At 45.9% G+C, this 20,787-nt stretch overlaps 1 protein-coding gene across 3 annotated transcripts in view; it reads left to right on the top strand.

Moving 5' to 3' along the window:
* Positions 1–20,787, top strand: part of LOC147883023 (zinc finger (CCCH-type) family protein) — a 129,234-nt gene that overhangs the window by 88,753 nt on the left and 19,694 nt on the right. For all 3 annotated transcript variants that reach the window (XM_087399338.1, XM_087399339.1, XM_087399337.1), the window contains exon 6: positions 2,317–2,470. In XM_087399338.1, coding sequence (XP_087255464.1) covers positions 2,317–2,470 — 154 coding nt within the window. The remainder of the gene's footprint in view (positions 1–2,316; positions 2,471–20,787) is intronic.

Here is a 20,787-nt window from a genome sequence, read left to right as displayed (position 1 = left end):
AACCAGCCAAAACTTGGCTCAACAAGGACCTACAACTGCAAATCCCAGTGGCACAAGGGCCAAGTAATGGAATGGGAAAAGGACTCCCAAGGCATGCAGTAATAAAACAGAAAGTTTACCAAACCAGAACCCAAACAAATGGGCTGTAAAATGCCTCCAAAAAGCACTCCAAGATGAACTGAAAATGACCTCCCACGAACTATATGTGCTTTGCTTTGAGTATGCTTGCCTTAGCAAGCAATAAATGACTGCTTTTAATCTCTGTTTTGAAAAAACAGCAAGTCCCTAACTAAAAGGTCTGAAAATGCACCTCGAGGTGCAAAATATGGGCTGCCCTTGCACAATACTGCGTGAGACAGGTTCAAAACAGCAAGGAGAGATCTCTAGAAGCCACAAACCAGTCCCGCGAGTGATGGAAAAGTTTCAAAACAGCAAAACAGTCTTGAAAAACACCTTGAAAGCGTGTACGACCCTAAAGAAATAGGTGCCCAGCCTACGAATGATTGCTTCAGCAACAAACCCCACAAAAAACAAGTCCAGCTGGCCGTTTTTGTTGAAAAAGGGCCCAAAATGAGGTCGCCCAGCTGAGAAGAAGCTCCCAAAGTGCTAAAAAAGAGGCGCTTAGGCTTGAAATTAGAGTAGAAGGTGGTGGCTGGTCCAAACTAGGTTGAAATCAGCAAAAAACCCTCCCAAAAATTGGTCGCCCAGAACTTCTCTAGAAGAGGTGCCCAAGCAAGAGGACCCTGTAGGAAGGGGCTGCTAGGAAAACTAGCTGCTTCGGCCGCAACTACAGTGAAGTTTTTCGCGACAGAATTGAAGTCAGAGGGTGTGGGAACTAGGGGGACCTGCTTTGATTCCAAATATTGGAAATGGAAGCGAGAGAATGCGAGAGAATGGAGCTAAAGCAAGCTGGATTGAAATTGCAGTAATACCAATGAACTACAAAGCTAGGGTAGTCATAGACAACACCCTAGAATTAACCCTAACTGGGGTCAAAAGATGTGTGGTGACTAACTCACCCACAAACTCAACCTCTAACTGAGGTTAGGGGTTAAAGACCTTAATAAAGGGCAAAAGTGCCCCTAGCCCCTTATTACATAACATTGGCCATTGCCTTAGGAAATATAAATATTTATAATAGGGTGTTGGATATCGAAGCGTGTGTGTGGGATTCCTAGAGTCCTGGAGTCAGTGTCCCTCACTCTTGTGGGTGTGAAGAGTCCTTGTCCCATTTGTGAAAGTGGACCACTTGTCCTAGTGGAACAAGTCTCAGATTAGATTTGATACGATTCTGTGTAACCTTAGCTAAGAGGTCTTAGTGTGAGAGAAGAGAAGGCCTATCGGCCTACAGAATGAGCTTGTACTAGCATCTATCAACATCAGCAATATCTATTCGTATTCGCCTCAATCTATTGCTTGATTTCATCCACGTCCATCTCGCTTTCAATGACCATGCATTACAACAAATAAACTATCGCAAAGAAGGTTGGTTATGAGTTGACTTGGAATCATCTCACTATGGATGGTGAGCTCATTTAACAACAAGTCTTTGATTGATTAAAATGATAACAAGTACTTTGATTAAAATGATAACAAATACTTTGATCTTCTTTCATCTTGCTCTTTGCTAATTCTAAAGGCTTTTGTGTGCTTGCATCCTCATGAAAGGCTCTCCAAGATTGAGTTGGAGTTTCTGACTCAGTAATCATTAGGAGGATATTATTTTTATTGTCAAAGTTATGAGAGTATGACCTTGTTGGCTTGATTCATGTTAACTTGATATGTTTTCTTTTGGTATCTTTCTTGTTTTAATTGATATGAGAGTATGAGCTTGTCGGCTTTATTCATCATAACTTGCATGATAAGTTGATATGTATTCTTTTGGTCTTTCTTGTTTTTATTCTTAAGAGTTACTAGCTTTGAGAACATTCTTAGACACTCATTTAACTTAGTCATTTGATCTTTTGAGATGTGCCACATAGACTAAGGTGATCATCTGTGTTGTGTATGTCTAGGGCTGATGAAACAAGCAAAAAATATTTCATGCGCAAACGATGCTACGCCTTTTAAATTGAAAGCACAAATGAACAAGGAACCAAATAGATTACGTCCAACTTAACTTAGCGCATTCTCATGTACTTACAATGAAGTTAGTACAAATGTATAATGAAGCCATTTATATTGTGAATAATCACAAATCTGTTTTACCTTTGTGCTTACTTTTCATCATGACCAAAGACGCATGTGCTGTCGTGACAATTAGCATCTTGAGTTGTTTTTTAGAGTGTTGAACTGACTTCTACTTGTTTTGAGCAGAGAAGGTTGCAATGTTGTTTCAGAGCCCAATGGGTGCCGGAATGTGTCATATATTGCTGGGTCCTATGCCAAAGCTTTCCAAGAATTTGTGCAGAAGTCCGAGCTGCCTGCTTGGGACAAGTCTACAAATGCTGGGTTTTGGCGGTTGTTTATGGCAAGTACATCAATCAAATTTGCATAGTTTTCTACATGAACTAAACCTGCATAGTTTTCTACCCTCCTTTCATACAAGTCCTATCTATCTCATTATTTGTGTGTTGGCGTTGTTTGGTTCGAAGTTGCTAATAATTTACTGCAGTGCTGATACTTGCAAACTTGCACCTGCTAGGGAGACAAACTTTATTTGCAGGTCTTGCAAACGCACTTATTATACTTGTGCCTTAAGAAATATTCAAGAAAACCCTTATTTAAGGTTGTCCAAGGCATTTCCAACACTTGGAAATATGCCGCTCACAAATTCATGTGCTACACCTTCATGGGGTTGAGGTAGCCAACATTTAGTTAGCCCCCTCTACCTTAAACAAACTAGCAGGCTGTAAGGCTCTCATATTATCATGTAACCCACCATTATTGCCACTTAGCCCTGGTATGGCCTTGTAGGCTTGTTAGGCCTAGTTAGGTCATCTAGTTCTAGCTCATTTGGGACTTTTAGTCCTAAGTTGAGTTTGGGCCCTATATAGGCTACCATTTGTACTTTCTCTGTATCCCTTTGCAAGTACACTTTAGTTCCTTCAGCTTGTTGTCTACTCCTTGCATTCGAGCTTCTTTCCATCACCCCTTGCATTGAACAACAGTATCAGAGCAGGATCGCTTGCTCCTACTGCCTGCCCCGATGCTCATTGCTCAGCCCAGGTCCATCTCAAGGAAACAAACGTTATGGATAAAGACGAGACCGGATGCACGATGAAGTAAGGGTGGGAGTGGCTTTTGGTTGTATGGTTCAACCGTTTGTCCGAGGTGAGAAATTGCTTCCACCATTTGTCCTTATCAATATAGCAGTTGACCCCAGACTTGGGTTCAACCATACGTTTGGGATTGGGAACTCTAGCATTACAACATCTCATTAGAGGCAACAATCCGCTTGATTTGCATCCCTTGCTTTTCTAGACTGTCGCGTGACTACTTCAACTTGGACCATTCATCCGAGGTCGAGAACTTTAGCAATATAGCCACTCATTGGAGGCAACAATCTGCTCGATTTGCATCCCGTGTTGCTTTAGACAGTCATGTGACTATTTCAGCTCCGACCATTCGTGTGGAGTTGGAAACTTTTACAATATAGCAGCTCATTGGAGGCCACAACCATTTTAGCTCGACCATTCGTCCGGGGTCGGGAATGTAGGCTAGAGCAAGCAATGGAGGCTCAAGAAAAGAGGCAATGGAAGCAAAAATGAGATAGTGAAGTGTATTGCTGCAATCAATGAATGAGTACAAAGTACACCCAATATAACCTAGCTAGACTAAGCGTCCTAACTGGTACATGTACTAACTGTACCAAGTGTCCTAATTGCCTATAAGTAGGCCTACAAGGCACATACCAAGGAATGAGTGGCACCTATGGATAGAGAATGGCCTACAAACCCCCCTCCATGGTATGGGCTGAAGTATCTTGGACATGGCTCAGGACACCTGAATATCTAATGTAATGGTTGCACATGCTCATCCTGTAGGGATATAGCAACCGATGATTGTACAGAGCATAACAGATCAAGTCACAAAAGATACTAAGTTTAAAGCTCGCCGGAAAACTTCAAACTTAGGTCGAGGAAGGGCCTTCGTAAAAAGATCTACCAAGTTCTCTTCAGTGGGAACATAAGACAACTAATATCACTTGCTGATATCTCTCTCTGACATAGTGATAGTGAACCTCAAGCTTCTTTTGCTAGCATGGAAAACAGGAAAACTGGATTCCGTGCAACAGCTAAAGCACTTTGACTATTAGCGAAGATGACGGTAGGAGTAATCTTACCTGCATAAAGATCTGCAAGTAACTTCCGGAGCCAAACACACTCCACTGTAGCTGCAAAAGCTTCTCTGCACTCAGCCTCATAGCTAGAAGTAGCAACTGTAGTCTGCTTCAACCAAGCATGAAATAGTAGCTGCCACTATGTGACACACGGGTGTTGGAACAGTCAGCGCAATCACTATCAGTGAATCCATGCATGACAAGTGAAGAATTGGCCTCATAGCGAAGGCCCAACTACTGAGTGCCTTTGAGGTGCCTGAAGACATGCTTCACGGCCTGCCAATGGTGTGTAGAGGGGCTATGCATATATATCTGCTCAACTGTGAGACAGCACACTGAAGGTTGGGTTTGGTATGGCATAAATAAATCAAACAACCAATTGCTTGCTGATAGAGGGTGACATTACATGCACCACTGTCATCCTCAGATAAGAAGTGAAAACCAGGCTCTAATGGTGTGGATACTGGCTTACAATCCTCAAACTGAAAATGCTGCAAAAGCTGTCCAAAATACTCGATTGTGACATCAAAATACCCCCCTCACTGATGCTAGCAAATTGAATGCCCAGATAATAATGCAAAAGACCAAGATCCGACATAGCAAATGTCTTCTGTAAGTCAAGCTTAAAAGATGCAATTAGCTCAGCATGTGTCTCAGTCACAAGCATGTCATCCACATAGAGTACTAAAATCAGCAAATCTGTCCCTCTCTTACGGATGTAAATGTAGGCCATTCTATGGGCTATCCATAGGTGCCACTTATTCCTTGGTATGTGCCATGTAGGCCTAGTTATAGTCAGTTAGGACTATTGGTACTGTTAGTACATGTACCACCTAGGTCAATTAGGACATTTAGTCCAGTTAGGGCATTTAGCCCGAGGGTTTTGTCATATTGGCTCCCTCTTGAGCCTCCACTTGTTGTTGCAGCATTTTCAATGAACATCTCGTTTTTCTCCTTCTCATCTCCATTTTTGAGCTTCCACTGCTTGCCATAGCCAAGAGTGGTGTTAGAGCAGGTCGGGAATCCATTCCCTCAGCCATTGACAGCTTTCCCATTAGGGGCTGACACCAACCAAGGTGGCTGACCTGCCACCCTCTGCTCTATAGCCCTCATCTAGGGTGCCTATAAGGGCACACCTATAGCTGCACAACAGGGCATATCTACCCAGACAGTCCCGCACCCCTCCCGGGAGCCTCCATGGCCATCGTGGCAACGCATTTATCAGAAAAGGGTGTTGGAAAGCTATAAAGTCCTCCTCCCACGGGAGCGGACACACCCACAACACAAGCCCTCTCTCTCTATGTTGCCCTCACTCATTGGGCGGGCACACCCACAATCAAGGCCCTCTCTCTCTAAGGTGACATCAGGAGATGTTAACCTCCAACTCCCCCTCTCAGCTCCTGGATGGAACAGAGACGCCAGGGAGCTGGTTGTGTCGTTGGAATCACTGGAGGAATCCATCGTGTGATACTCCACCGTTGAAGACCGCCTCAGGTACTGTCGAAGAAGCCTCCTCGTGGCACGAACACTCGAAACTTGGAGTTGTTGCTCCCATGCTGTAGGTGCTAGGTACATGCTTCTGGTCTAGTAATGGTACACTGGGTCATTTGGTACAACAATCGAACTGCTGGAATTGGTACACGACTCCAACAGAGGATCCTGGAACAAAAAATCCATTTGATACTGCCTCTAGTGCTAGGTCTGCTTCCCTGCATGGGCACTTGTATCTCAGAGCTAGATATCCCCCTCTGAAGGCCCCTCTCAAGTCTAAACTGGTATACTTTCTCCAGATTGATGGACTCCAGTGCTCCACTGGCAACTGGCATAGAACAGCTCACAAGGATCAATCAACTGTGTCTGGGTTCTCGCACTGGCAATCTACTGACCCATCTCGATCTCCAGTAGCATTTGACAACTGCTACAACAGAACACTAGGAGACCCCTTTGGATCTGCCAGTTCATAACGTCCAGACAAAATACAAACTGGAAACATACTGCCATTTGAGTCAGGGGGAGCAACCCCTTGTGGCTTGAGGTCTTGCCTGAAAGACCTGTCTCGATAAATGACTCCCTACTCGGTGCACCTGATCGGCAAGTGCAGCTGCCACAGACAAGCAAGCAATCCTCCATCTGGTTTCAGAAAACCTGTTGGCAGCGCCTGCCTCGTGTTACTATAAGGCTGGCGTAAACGTGGTCGCAGTAGTCACACTATTGGCTACTTGGTTACTAGAATTCTTGGCATTCGTTTGGGGACGCCAACGCCAATAATGACATTTTTGACCACATCGGTTACATGTTCAGAATGCCTTGAGAGCTTCTCATTCCTCAGTTGTCAACTGTTTTCTTCGTTGTTGATGAGCTGTCAAAGCCTTAGGCTGATTGCCGTAGGTACGATCGACAAAGCTCTCCTCCTGGTCAAGCACCATGGGGACCAATTCCTCCCAGGTCAACTCATTCACCCTTCCACTGGTGATCAAGGGTGAATGACAGGCCTCGTACTGAGAGGATCACTGGGAGAGTAGAGTAATGGCCATCTCCATTGATGAAATCTGCTTCCCTGCCTGGAGGATCTCCTGCTGAAGTTCCTGTAACTTGTTGATGTGTTCGTGCATCGATGAAGATTTCTTGGGATCCAACAACCTCATCTGGATGTCTAGTGAGATCCTCTTCATGGGAGAGATTTGTTTATATATGGACGCCAAATGCTCCCATATACTTTTGGCCACTGTCATGTGCTTCACGTGATTAATCACTTGAGGAGTACAGTTAAGAAAGATCAAGGATCGTACCTTGGCATTAACACGGTCCCACAGCTAGGACAGAGTCTCGACCTCCTCCGAGTAAGGATGCCAAGATCTTCTGCTAGGGGATCTGGTCGGGGCAACACCTATCAAGACGAAATCTGCCATGTCGTATGACTGTAGCACAGATTCCATCATCACCTGCCAAAGGCCGTAATGGAGCCCATCTAACTGCCGGTCAATCAGGAACGTGGGCAACACATTCTAGTCTTGTTTTGGCATCTCGAACAAAGTTGCCATGTCGGAGTGAAGAGGATGATGAACTCGCTTTCCGTCCCTTGGAAACACCTCCTCTCTGATCTGAAAACACCCTTAAAAGTCACCCCTTTGCTGGTCACCCGGACAGTCCACTCCTCGAACACGCTCCTCAAAGACACCTCCGAACAGCACCTTAATCCTCCTCTCTGTGTGTTGGCTCAACACTCCCTCCACTCCTCAGGTGTCAAGCCAACCGTGGCTCTGATACCATGTGAGAAGTGCAGCGGAAATGAACGAAAGAGAGAGAGAGGGTAGCACACCTCCCCAGGGTGCATTAAGGTGCATTGAATGGTAGATGCATAAGTCATAGGATAAGGGTACCTGTAAATGGGAAGATGCAACTTCAGTGATCTCAAGGGCCATTAATGATGATGATGATGATGATGACGATGAGATTGATATGTAGTCGACCACTGACATGACTATGTTGTACTTAGTACTATCATTTTACTTTTTTGCATTCTGCAGTTTTTTGCATTTTGCATTGGTGTGGATACTCGTTTGGTAGCTCCACCCTCACAACTCGTTTTGTACCAGGTTTTCACACTCTCATAGACCCATCGGTCTTCCAAAGACTTTAATAAACTTTCTTTCTTTCTTTCTTTCTTTCTTTCTCTATTCACCTTGCATTCATCCGCCATCTCTCTCACACCTTGTGTGTAGGTCCAAAAAAGAAACAAGTACTCTCACGAGGGCACTCTTCCCCCATTGGAAGGCCAATCCGCATTCAAGTTCTGCATGCATGGCACACATTTGCATTCTCGAGGAATCCGGTTCTTCACATATGGTATGAGAGCAGCGACAATCCACGACTGGGACAGTAGGAGAGCGTGCGGGACAGAGATACGGACAGCAAGCGTCAGCGTAGAAGAAGACTACACGGGAGGGAGCCGTACAAGCACGAACATGCGAGAAGGGCCCAGATGAGAAGAGGCACGAGCGTGACAAGAAGAGGCGCACGCGTGTCCGAGATCTACACGGGCAGGGACATGAAAGGCTGCACATCAGTATGTCGAAAGGCTTTTGCCTGGACCTTGTGCCAAATTTGAGATCTGAAGGTCCCAATAGGAGGCCGTCTGCAAACTCCGAGTTTATGGAGGCAAGAGGTTTCTGATCCCTGCAGACTCTGGATTTTGGAACCCCTGAGGTAAGGCCTTTCTTTGGAAATTGTGATCGTTGGACAGGGAACGGGGTGTCCCAACAGGGTGACTCTGTTGGAGGTCAACATCTCCTGATGTCACCTTAGAGAGAGGGCCTTGATTGTGGGTTTGCCTGCCCAGTGAGTGAGGGTAGCATAGAGTGAGAGGGCTTGTGTTGTGGGTGTGCCCGTCCCCGTGAGAGGAGGACTTGATAGCTTTCTAGCACCCTTTTCTGGTCCATGCATTGCCACGATGGCCATGGAGGCTCCCAGGAGGGGTGCGGGACTGTCTGGGCAGATATGCCATATTGTGCAGCCAAGGGTGTGCTCTATAGGCGCCCTAGATGAGTGCTGTAGAGCAGAGGGTGGGCCGACCTGCAAGTCGACCACCTTGGCTGGTGTTAGCTCCTTATAGGCTAGGGAAGAGCCTCCCCTTTATAGGGCTGTGGGCAGCCTTAGGGCTGGGTTGGCCCACATATGCAGGTTGGCCCTATAGCAAGGGGTCCGCCCCTCTAGATCAATCGACCAGGTAGGGTTGCCTTGTGTAGCAGCATAGTCTGCTTGGTGAGCACTGTTAGGGCAGAGCAGTGGAGCAGTTCTTCTGAGGCTCCCGTTCTCTTGGTTGTTGAGCTGTTGTCTGAGCTCTCGAGCAGCCTGTTGGTTCTGAGGTTTTCCCCCCAGTTGTAGCGTGGTTTTTTCCTACACCAAACGCGGGTCTGCCTACGAAATGGGGAAAGATGGCAAGGATGCGGATAAATCCACCAAGAAAGATGATAACAAAGCCAAGAAACAAACACAACTAAAACTCGAAGATGTGAACACATTCTACAACCGCAGTGGACTCGGAGTGGACAACAAAGCAAAGGCAGGACCCACCTCGGCCTCAGCTTCAGTCGCAGCTTCAGCTTCAGTTTCAGGTTCAGTCTCAGCCTCGGTCTCAGCTACATCCTCATCCTCAGCCTCAGCGCCAGTCTCAGCCTCAGCTTCAGCGTCAGCTCTAGTTCCAGTTTCAGCTACACTCCACTTACACCCACAGCCTCTACGGTTACAGCTACTGGCTCTGATATACCCCTACCCATGACATCGATTGCTCCACCCTCCCCTAGGATACAGGGGTTGCCACTGACACCATCTCTTCCATCTCTCCCTTCCTCTCCGGCTATAGTTCTCTCTCCGATTATGACACCTACTTTGGAGGGGTCATACACTGTTCTGCACTACTCGAACTTCTTCTCCCCTCTGCCTCTCAGTCAGCCCTCGTTGCCATACCCTACCGGGATCGCCTCCTCCAGACCACTATCGTCCCCATACTGCACCCATCTCACCAAGTCATCACCCAGCCTCCAGTCTCATCCTCACACTTCTAGGACACAGTTCTTTTGAGTTTCCGTTGGAGCACGGACAAGCTGACCCATCAGAGGCTTGGGAGTACTTGTTGACGGAGGTCCAGAGCATCCGAGAGTGTGAGAGGGAGTTGTCACGCTTCGCACAAGAGCAGACACGCTTCACCCAGGAGCAGGCACGTCTCATACAGGAGCAGTCTCAAGCTATTCAAGACCCTGCAGGCTGACCATATTCAGGGGCTCAGACAGGAGATCTCACAGCTCCGACAGGAGGTCACTGCTATACGTACAGTCCCAGGGAGCACCTCAGTTGTGGAGGCATAGATTGCGAGCATGCATTCTGCCATCAAGGAGACGTCCAGATGGGTCGACGTAGCCAAACGGGAACCTGCAAGGGTAACTGTTTCAGCTACCCTCCTGGAGCAGCAGCGGAGAGCCAGCAAGGCTCTCAACACCAGACTACGTGGGATTCCCCGCACTGAGGCTACACCGATGGCAGATGCGCAGGCCTTCATGACCACTATCCTAGGGGCGACTGAGCACAAGATTGAGAGAGCATGGCGGGTTGGGAGGGACTCCAACCGAGAGCAGCCCCTTATCATACGGTTCCATGATGTCCAGCCACAACTTTCGGCTTTATGTCATAGGTCAGCTTTATGAGACTAGCCAACGATCTCCATGGATGAGGATCTCACTCTACTACAGGTTGAGGAGAGGCGTTTTTTGTTGCAGCAACGGGATCGGTCCCGCAAGGAGGGGAAGTGGGTAGTAGTACGAGATGGATGATTCCTTAGAGGTCCCCGTCGGGCACCCACCTCTCCTCCCACATAGGGAGGCAGGGTCTGTGAGACCCAGACATCCGAGACCCTATCCTGTATCATTTGGAACTATAATGGTACCTTATGGTCAGAACCAGGAAACTTCTCGGAATCCTATATAGGTCACGACATAGTCTTTTACACAGAGGCACACCAGAGCCCAAAGCGCCCGCTACCAGTAGTTAGCGGGTATACATGAGAGTCTGCCTTAAGAGATGAGACGAGTGATACAGGAGGGGTTCGAGGGTCAGGAGGAGTCGCAGTCCTTTACAGATCCACACTTTGGGGGGCCATCTCAGTGGAGCAAAGAGAGCCACACTCCAGGTTTCTCTGGATCCGGATTCGACACATGGATAGCCAGGATCTATTTATTGCAGTTTGCTACTTTCACCCCGAGACCTCTCGCTTTGCCAGAGATATTGGAGGGGAGGATGAGACATCACCATTTGGTGCTCTTTATCAGTCCATTGTTGACTTCTCTAGCTGAGGGGAAGTCCTCCTAGTTGGGGACTTCAACGCGAGGACAGGCGCTCGTCAGGCACCACTCCTCGACTTCAGAGATGATTCCACTCTATTGCTAGACATTGACCTTGAGGCGGTAGGTATGCTACGAGTTTCGGCGGACACACGAGGACCGCTCACATCTTATGGGCAGGCCCTATTAGACCTCGGCAGGATGCATGATCTCATTATCTATAATGGTCTTGATAGATGGCCTGCTTCAGGTGGCTTCACTTGCTTTCCACATGGGGGTGGCTCCAGTGTTGTGGACTACATCATGGAATCCCCTTCCTTCACATCTCGCGTCACTCACTTTACCGTAGTACCTCTCCCTCCAGGGGCTGATCATACATATCTTTTCTTTAGCATTTCTTTCCCCCGCCGCACAGCACTTTCTACCTCGTTGAGTTCTTACTCCACCTACCATGATATACGCTTTGATCACGATCACTCACCTACTTACTGTGGCCGTCTGTACATACTTGTCGCATACATTGACTTTATACTCCTATTAGAGGATCGTGCTGCCTTAGTCACTCGCTCACTTCACGAGGCCGCTCTTCACGCCTTTCCCCACACCACCCGCTCCACCTGCCCACCACCACCTGGGACCGTACTCTGTAATAGCTGGTATGATGATGAGTGTAAGGCTTTACGCCGTGAACTCAGATTCGAAACAAAAAACAGCCTTTCGAGCGAACCAGAGACGCTACGCGAGTACCGTCGTCTGGTACGCAGGAAGAAACTTAACTTCGTGCGCCGGAACGAGGAGCTACTGAATACGCTTTGATCGCGATCACTCACCTACTTACTCTGGCCGTCTGTACATACTTGTCGCATACATTGACTTTATACCCCTAATAGAGGATCGTGCTGCTCTAGTCACTCACTCACTTCACGCCTTCCCCCACACCACCCGCTCCACCCGCCCACCACCACCTGGGACCGTACCCTGTAATAGCTCGTACGATGATGAGTGTAAGGCTTTACGCCGTTAGCTCAGATTCGAAACAAAAAACAGCCTTCCGAGCGAACCAGAGACGCTACGCGAGTACTGTCGTCTGGTATGCAGGAAGAAACTTGACTTTGTGCGTCGGAACGAGGAGGAGCTACTGAACATTCTGTTCAGTAACAACTCTAAGGACTTATGGCGGAGATTTCTAGAGAGACGGTGCCCCCCACTACTCATTGACACTCAGGTATGGTCTGATTATGCACGCACGCTCTATGATATCCCAAATCAGCCAGCCCCTAACCTATCACATATGCCACACCCCACATCCTGCACCCTCTTCACTAGGGGGGGGTAAAAGAATGTTGTAATAAAACTTCATAATGGTCGAGCAAAGGATCATGAGGGACTATGCATTGAGCTCATTGCATATGGGATTAATCTCCTAGTCTTGATTCTAGCCAAGCTATTTAATGAAGCTGTCTGCTTGGGGTTTCCACGCACTTGGACCGTCAACACTATCTCACCCATTCATAAGGCAGGGGATCTCATGAACTCAGAGAACTACATGACCATTGTGATTGGACATGTCATGTCCAAGATTTATGCATCAGTACTTGATTCTGAGGTCAGCAGATTTGCAGAGTGTCGAGGACTCAGAGCAGCGAGACAGGCTGGTTTCAGACGGGATCATGGGACCATGGACCATATTCTCGCGCTCAGATGTATCATCGAGGAGGCGAGGGCACGGAAGCAGAGGGTTTACTGTTGCTTTGTGGATTTCCGCAAGGCATTTGACACTGTTTCGAGAGCCTGCCTCATACATCGCCTGCAGGATTTGGGTTATGACCAGGAGATCATTTGGGCTGTCATGGCACTTTATGAGCGAGTTTCAGGTAGAGTCCGAACAAGATCTAGATGGATAGACGAGATCATGAGCACTATCGGGGTCAAACAAGGGTGCCCATTATGACCTACCTTGTTTGGCCTCTACATCAATGAGCTCAAGACAGTGATGCAGGCACAGGGTGGGGCAGGTTGCTCTCTCGTGGGCACGTTGATCCAGATATTGCTTTACGCAGATGACATGGCTCTCTGGTCTTCCTTAGTAGAGGGACTTCAGAGACAACTTGACACACTACAGTTCTTTTGTGAGTCTCATGACGTGACCGTGACCCGAAGCCTGTGACTTGACAACTCAGACAGAGGTTTGGCTCACAGATCATACTTGGGGACATCCCCTCCTTGTTTAGGGTTGAAGCCCGACCGATGGGGGTCACAATGGCCCTAGTTAGACGCAGAGCTACGACCAGGAGACGTACCAAGACTGCACCCTTGGGGGGCGTTAGTGCTCTATTGCTGACCTCATGCCTCCACTTCCATAGCCTCATCCATCTTGATGTTCTGTTGCTGATGATGATTGTTATGATGATGTCGACGATGATGCTGAGATTGATTGATTGATATATACAGTTGAGATATGACTATGTTGTACTTAGGAATTTTGCTTTTTTGCATTCTGCATTTGTATGGTATGGATGCTCCTTTCTTTCTTTCTAGAGATCACTTGCAGTTCTCATGTGCCTCTCTCTCCTTTCTCTCCTTCTGTGTGTGTGTGTCACGTGGGTGCACATCTTTATTAATAAAATAAGTGTACATGTCCAAATTTGATGCCATCTGAAGCAGTGGCTCCAGCTCGACTAGTTCTATGTCCTGAGATGATCCACCGCCATAACAAGTCGATTGGTGTCCATCATAAATACAAATACATGTTATACCATTGGCGTATAATATATAATAATGTTCTAATGTCTACTAATCACGGATTAGTGATTTCTCGTCATGACATATGGTTGTATGGATAACTCCGATGGTCCGTACCAGTTCGACTTACTGGCTATTGTAGCTTGTACTTTGTAGCTGGTGCCCAATCAACTTTGTTGAAATTTTGATTGCTTGTATTGTCAGAATTGGGAAGGACATTGGCCCTGTACAGCTGAATTTGTGGCATTGCATTTGCCCGCTTGTTTGGCACTATTGCCCTTTCAAAATTTGGGGCTTTGACAAAATTGCAGTCTTTTGCTCTCAGAGCGCCTCGGAAGGCTTTGTCCTTCAATTTCTCAAATTCAGCTTTCAGAAAATTGGGACTTTTGCTCCCCTTGCCTTGCATTGGTCCTTGTGCATTGGGGACTTGCTTTTCAGTTACATGGAACAGATTTGTGCAGACATTTGGGGAAGCCATTGTGCGGTTTTGGTGGACATTGATTTGCAGTTTTACAGTCCATCTATTTCCAGGTAGATTTTGGGGACATATTATTGCATTTGGGCCTTGGCTCAGTCCATTTGGCATTCACATTTGCAGAACACTGCTGTCATTTTTGACCTGACATTTGAAGCTTGCAGCTAGACATTTGGGCATTGATAGCCTTGAGGCGTTGACATTTGCATGGCACTTTCTTTTCTTTCTTTTGTGGGATTCTTGCAATGGCCAACAACAACTTACTTGGAATGCTGTTTGTTGAGGACAAGCTTGATGGCACCAACTATCCCATGTGGTCATAGATGGTGCGCCACTTGATTTGTTATCAATTAGTTTTCTGGGGTATTGTTTCTGGATTGGAGATCGGACTTGTCTCCCAAGCGTAGGCACGTGTTGCCACCACTACCACTTCTGGATCCACTATCACCGCTACTGCAGTGCCTCCCACGCCAGATAAGATACATTGGGATTAGAGGGATGCACATGCACATGCACATGCCTTGATTGCAATGTCTAGCGAGAGGGTTGTAATACCTCACATTCAGCCTTGGAACACAACAAAGGCTGCATGGGACACTTTGGCCAATCTATATCAGATTTTGAATGAGGCCAGGGTTGCTTTTTTGCATCGGCAGTTGGGCAATGTTGCTCTTACAGGAGGAGCAAGGTTATCAAACCTGGGTTTCTTCCATTCATGTAGATCAAGCCTTTGCCACAGATTGCAAAGGCAAACGCAAGGGGGAGGAAGAATTCCAACAAGCCCAAACTTTCATCTGGTACCTCACCCTCTTTTAACCCAATTGATGGGAAGAAGAAAACAAAGCACTGCAATTGCTGGAGGAAGCCAGGACATGACATCTCTTAGTGTCAGAAGGGCATTGCTTTGGAAAAGAAAAAACAGCAGCAACGTCTGGCAGTTACAAATGCCCCTGCTGCCCATGAGAATAGCCATGAGACAGCACATATGGCTCATGATGAGTGGGCATTTGTTGTGACTTGCCACCACAATCCGTTGAAGCATGATGCAGATTTGTCTGCTTTAGATTCTATGTCTGCTTGGGTTTTTGATAGTGGTGCTTCTAAGCACTTTACATCCTGCAAAAGTCCATTTCATGTCTTGCATGATGCACCCAAGGGGGTATTGTCAGTTGTGTAAACAAGGCATCTTATCCTTGGAGAGGAATTGGCCAAGTACATGTCGTTTCAGTGCATCTCCACAAATGGATTTATGGCTATTTTTAATGGTTATCATTGTGCTATGTATGACAACTGGCATAATAATTGTTTATTACTTATTGGCACACTGTCGAGGGGCTGTACGATCTTGATGCATATGAAAAACAAGCTGGTACAGAAGCACATGCAGCTGCTGAATATTTAGTCATTTCTGATACACACTTATGGAATGAGCGATTTCCACCCATGGATGCACATATTAAACATGTTTGTGAGGGCTGCTTGGGTAAAATGCATAAGTTGTCACTTCCAAAAGATGAGACTGTTGGTGCATTCAGGAAGTTGCATCTCATGCATAGTGATATATGTGGGCCGATGCGGACAGCATGACTTGGGGGTATTTATAGTTTGTCACCTTTGTGGATGACTTCACTAGACATACTTGGGTTTATCCTTTGAAGTTCGAGTCTGATGTCTTCTCTTGTTTCAAATACTTTCTTTGTTGGAAAGTAGAGGATATAATCACTCACTCCTTTCACTCCCGATTGCAGCTCATATAACACTCACTAACAGTGGGCTGACAAAAGCTCAAGAGGTGAGCAGAAAACAGCAAACAGATGCTGATACAAAAGATCTGAATGTTCTCTTCTCCCTGCACACTTGTGCGGGTGCAAGGCTGTCAGTGCTGGTGATGGGAACTGAAGGGGATAGGGGGGGCTATTTATAGGCCCATTGCTAGGCTCAGAAAACCGACCAGCAGGGGGTCGGCCCCCTGCTGCTGCAGCATCAACCTGTTGGGCTCCACCACCGATCAGACTGGTCGGCCACTTGCTTGCTGATCTGGCCAGCTTGGGCCAGGCCTACATAAAGGCCCATGTGCCCAGCACATGGGCTGCTGATGCAGTCCGCAGACCTCGCCATTTGCAGCTCTAGGAGGTGCCTCTGATGCTGCGCCATGTCATCCCGCGGCATGGGTTCGAGGCCAGGTAGGTCCTCTTGTTGGCCTCCTGCCCCCTTGTCCCCTCAAATCGGGGGCTCACAGGTGGGGCAATGACATTCTAACACCCCCTCTCAATGACACAACTGTGGGCCGATCCCCATGCGTCGAATGAGGTGTTCCATCTGCTCCTTGGGAAGCACCTTTGTGAAGACATCCAAGATTTTGTCGTCGGTCGGGCAGTACATCAACTCTATGACACCTTCATCAATAAATTGTTCGTAGAACAAGGATCGTCGCTTGGCTGAGATGGTGGTCTCGACATGCGACGTAGAAATGGACAGAAGTCCTAGAGCCGATCATATGCATATTCAGCTAGTGGGATCTTCTTAGAGGTATGTACCTATGTTATCGTGTGTCTGTTGCCAAGTTAGTGAATAGTGTACTTGATAACATTTGGTCTAAGCTTGTAGCAACGAGGCATACAACTTTTATCGGTTCAGAGTTAATTAGAATGAAAGGTAAGTGGGCAATCATGATGTTATTGTGTTGTCTGACTCAGTGTCAACACACAATGTTATTAAGTGCGAGCTCGTGAAGAGGTTGAAACTAAAAACTACTGCATTTGACTATGTATGCGGTCAGAATGGCAGATGGAAGTTCTACTGAAGTATGGGATCAAAGCATTACTCAATTAGAGCATTAGATTCAAGACTAAATAGAGAAGCTGGACTTTGAAATGACTAGGCTTTTTGTACAGAATTGGTAGAGTCGATTGGTGGTCCGCCGATTAGCACTGGCGCTAAACAAGATGGGGGAATGGCCAAGTTAGCTGATCACATCATAGAGGAGTCCTTGGATAATTTTAGGGATTGGTTGCTTTATGTGTTACCTCTAGAGCGGAATGTTCAACACAAGGTTGAACTCATCTTGGGGGCAGAATGTGTGACTAGGCCTCCGTAAATAGTAAGAAGAGTGAATTTTTCCTGGAAGAGATCCACTATCTTGGTCACACCATTTCTAAGAATGGGATACAAATGGATCCCGCTAAAATACACGCCATTCAAGAATGACTTGAGCTGAGATCCATACATGAAGTACACAGTTTTCTAGGACTTTGTTGCTATTAAAGGAGATTTATCAGGCACTTTGCTGATATTATTGCTCAAGAAGAATGCAACCTTTAGATGGGGTGAGCACGTAAATAGTAAGAAGAGTGAATTTTTCTTGGAAGAGATCCACTATCTTGGTCATATCATTTCTAAGAATGGGATACAAACGGATCAGGCTAAAATACACGCCATTCAAGAATGACTTGAGCTGAGATCCATACATGAAGTACACAGTTTTCTAGGACTTTGTTCCTATTATAGGAGATTTATCAGGCACTTTACTGATATTATTGCTCAAGAAGAATGCAACCTTTAAATGGGGTGAGCAGCAAGAGACAACATTTAATACTCAAGGGGAAGTTGACCATGGAACCGATACTTATTGTCTTGATATGCATAAGCCCTTCGCTGTTTGAAACACGATCAAAGTGGAGACAAAGATACGTGGCCAAGAGAGAATAGTGTCTGAGGCAGAAGAGGTTGGTAGCATGTCTTTACCGCTTGGAAACACTACAGTCAAGACAGATCATCAAAGTCTCAGGTATTTCTTATCACAAACTCCGCTCTCAGAGAAGCACATGACATGGGCAGATTTTCTGTTCATGTTTCATTTTCAGATTTTCATACACTTGAAGCCTCAGGTTAATAATGTTACCGTTGCCTATCACCGGGACCTTGAGGAGATGAGAGACCAATATGCTAGTGATCCATACTTTGGGGAGATAATACAACATATGCAAGAGGGGCAGTCTACAGACTACCAGCAGTCAATACTCCATGAAAGATGGGTATTTGATGAGGGATGATTGCTTATGGGCTACCAGAAACATGAGAGAGAAAATCATAGGGGAATGTCATGCACCTCCGTATGCAGGACATCGAGGTATTGTAAGCTCTGGAAAGATATTCCTACTGGCTAGGAATACGTTGCGACATTTATAAATTTTTTCACAGAGTGTTTGGTGTGTCAAAAATAAGATACAAAAGACACTTCATCTTTTGATGCCTCGGTGCCCCGGGCATAGGTATGGATTTTATTTTGGATTTGTGAAGATCAAACACAGGTTATGATGGGATATGGACTGTTATTGATAGATTCAGCAATTCCTTTCTGATTGAAAGACTATCAAAGCATACGGTATGTGGCTAAGATATTTCTGGCACAAATGTTTAAACACCATGGTATGCCCAAATCCTTAGTCAGTGACCGAGATCCCAGGATGACCAGCTTATTCTGGAGAGCTTTATTTGACAATATGGGAATTCAGCTGAATTTTTCTTCTTCTTTTTGTCCCCAGACAAATGGGCAAAGCGAGGTAGTCACCTCCACAGTGCTTGATTTACTAAAATGTTAAGTGGCTGATCAGAAATCAGAGTGGGAAAGGTACCTCCCACTGGTGGAGTTTACTTACAACAACATTGTCGACAGCTCCACAGGAAAAGCCCCTCGAGGTAATTTATGGGAAGGTGATTTTACCACCTATCCTAAGGACTAGAGATGAAATATTTGCAGCTGACCAGTATGTCAGGGATCTGGAGACAACATTCAGCCAAGTCTGAGCAGCAATTGAAAGATTTTGTGAGAGCTGCAAATAAACATATAAGAGCACTTACTTTCCAACAAAGTGATTGGGTACTCCTAAAATTTGAGAAGGCTAGGCTCAGAAAGTTAAAGGGCAAAGAAAAAGTCTATCCCAAGTTGTCTACTAGGTATTATGGTCCTTTCCGCGTCACATGAGAAGGTATAATATATGAAATACAATGACTTGAGCCTCCATGACGTAAATGCTAAATATTTCAGCTTGCTCAAAGTGGGATACACTATTTATGTGAATTCTTAGCGAATGCATATCATGGTTTTCGTTTGCATCCGAACCTTTATAAGCATGGTTACCAGTTGAAGTCATTGTGCTAGTACGTTTATGTGAGTAGAATACAACCATGAGCAACCACTATTCATTATGTCTCAGATCACTCAACACCATGGGCACTAGGTCTTTTCTGACTGGTGTAGGATGTGGTGGGTCATGACGACCACTTGGCCTTGCTAAACTCCAGCAAACAAATTCTTTTGAATTCCCATGCTAATGCTTAGCAGCATGCTTTAATACGAATGTAAGACACTTTAAACTTTTTGCTTGTCCGTATTGTATTTTCAGCTTGCTCAAAATGGGATACACTATTTGTGCGAATTCTTAGCGAATGCATGACATGATTTTCGTTTGCGTCCGAACCTTTATAAGCATGGTTACCCGTTGAAGTCATTGCGCCCGTACGTTTATGTGAGTAGAATACAACCATGAGCAACCACTATTCATTATGTCTTAGATCACTCAACACCATGGGTACTAGGTCTTTTCTGACTGGTGTAGGATGTGGTGGGTCATGACGACCACTTGGCCTTGCTAAACTCCAGCAAACAAATTCTTATGAAGTCCCATACTAATGCTTAGCAGCATGCTTTAATACGAATGTAAGACACTTTAAACTTTTTGCTTGTCCTTTGCATGCCTGTATCGTATTTACTACTATTGTTAGTGGAAGGCTTGTATATGTGCTTGCTGAACTGAATGAGAGAGCTAATACTTTATTCAAGAGATGACACATGATTTGGTTGCTGCTGCCCTACCCACCCTTCTACAGTATTTCTTCTTTATTACTTGCATGCATTGGGCATCGAGTGATTGCACCTGTTTGACTGAATACAATGAATAGATCCCTCTTATGTTTGGGCCAGGGGCTGATTACATGCTGGCATACCTACCATCTTGCTACTATTAGCCTTGCATGTTGAGGCCGAAGTACTAGCGGTTTGGATGGCAAAAGTGAGGAATTGGAGGGCGTCAATACGCCTTACATAGGAGGCTGAAGATTCCTTCTCTCTCTGGACCAGTATACTCAGACAGTCCTAGATCTTTCTCCATCCCTTTTATGGATGGAATATTGGATCAAGTGGCAAGACATGAGTTGTATACATTCATGGTTGAATATAGTGGGTACACCCACATTTCTCTAGTGAAGGAGAATCAGCAAAAAATGGCCATCACTGAATAAGGAGCCTGATGCAGCAAAGATTATTATCAGTCTGACATAAACGCTTACTGGTGACTGGATTCTCCTTCTATCTAATATTTACCTTAGGGCATCATCTTGCTTATGATTAGGCAGTCTAAATTTGTATGTTTAGTCTCATGTAACAGATTTATACT

Source organism: Dipteris shenzhenensis, chromosome 28 (assembly GCF_047967505.1).
Source record: "Dipteris shenzhenensis isolate YYH24624 ecotype China chromosome 28, Dip_SZ_1.0, whole genome shotgun sequence".
NCBI classification, from domain to species: domain Eukaryota; kingdom Viridiplantae; phylum Streptophyta; class Polypodiopsida; order Gleicheniales; family Dipteridaceae; genus Dipteris; species Dipteris shenzhenensis.
The sequence above is the reverse complement of the archived record's forward strand: the minus strand, read 5'-3'. Positions and strand labels throughout refer to the sequence as shown.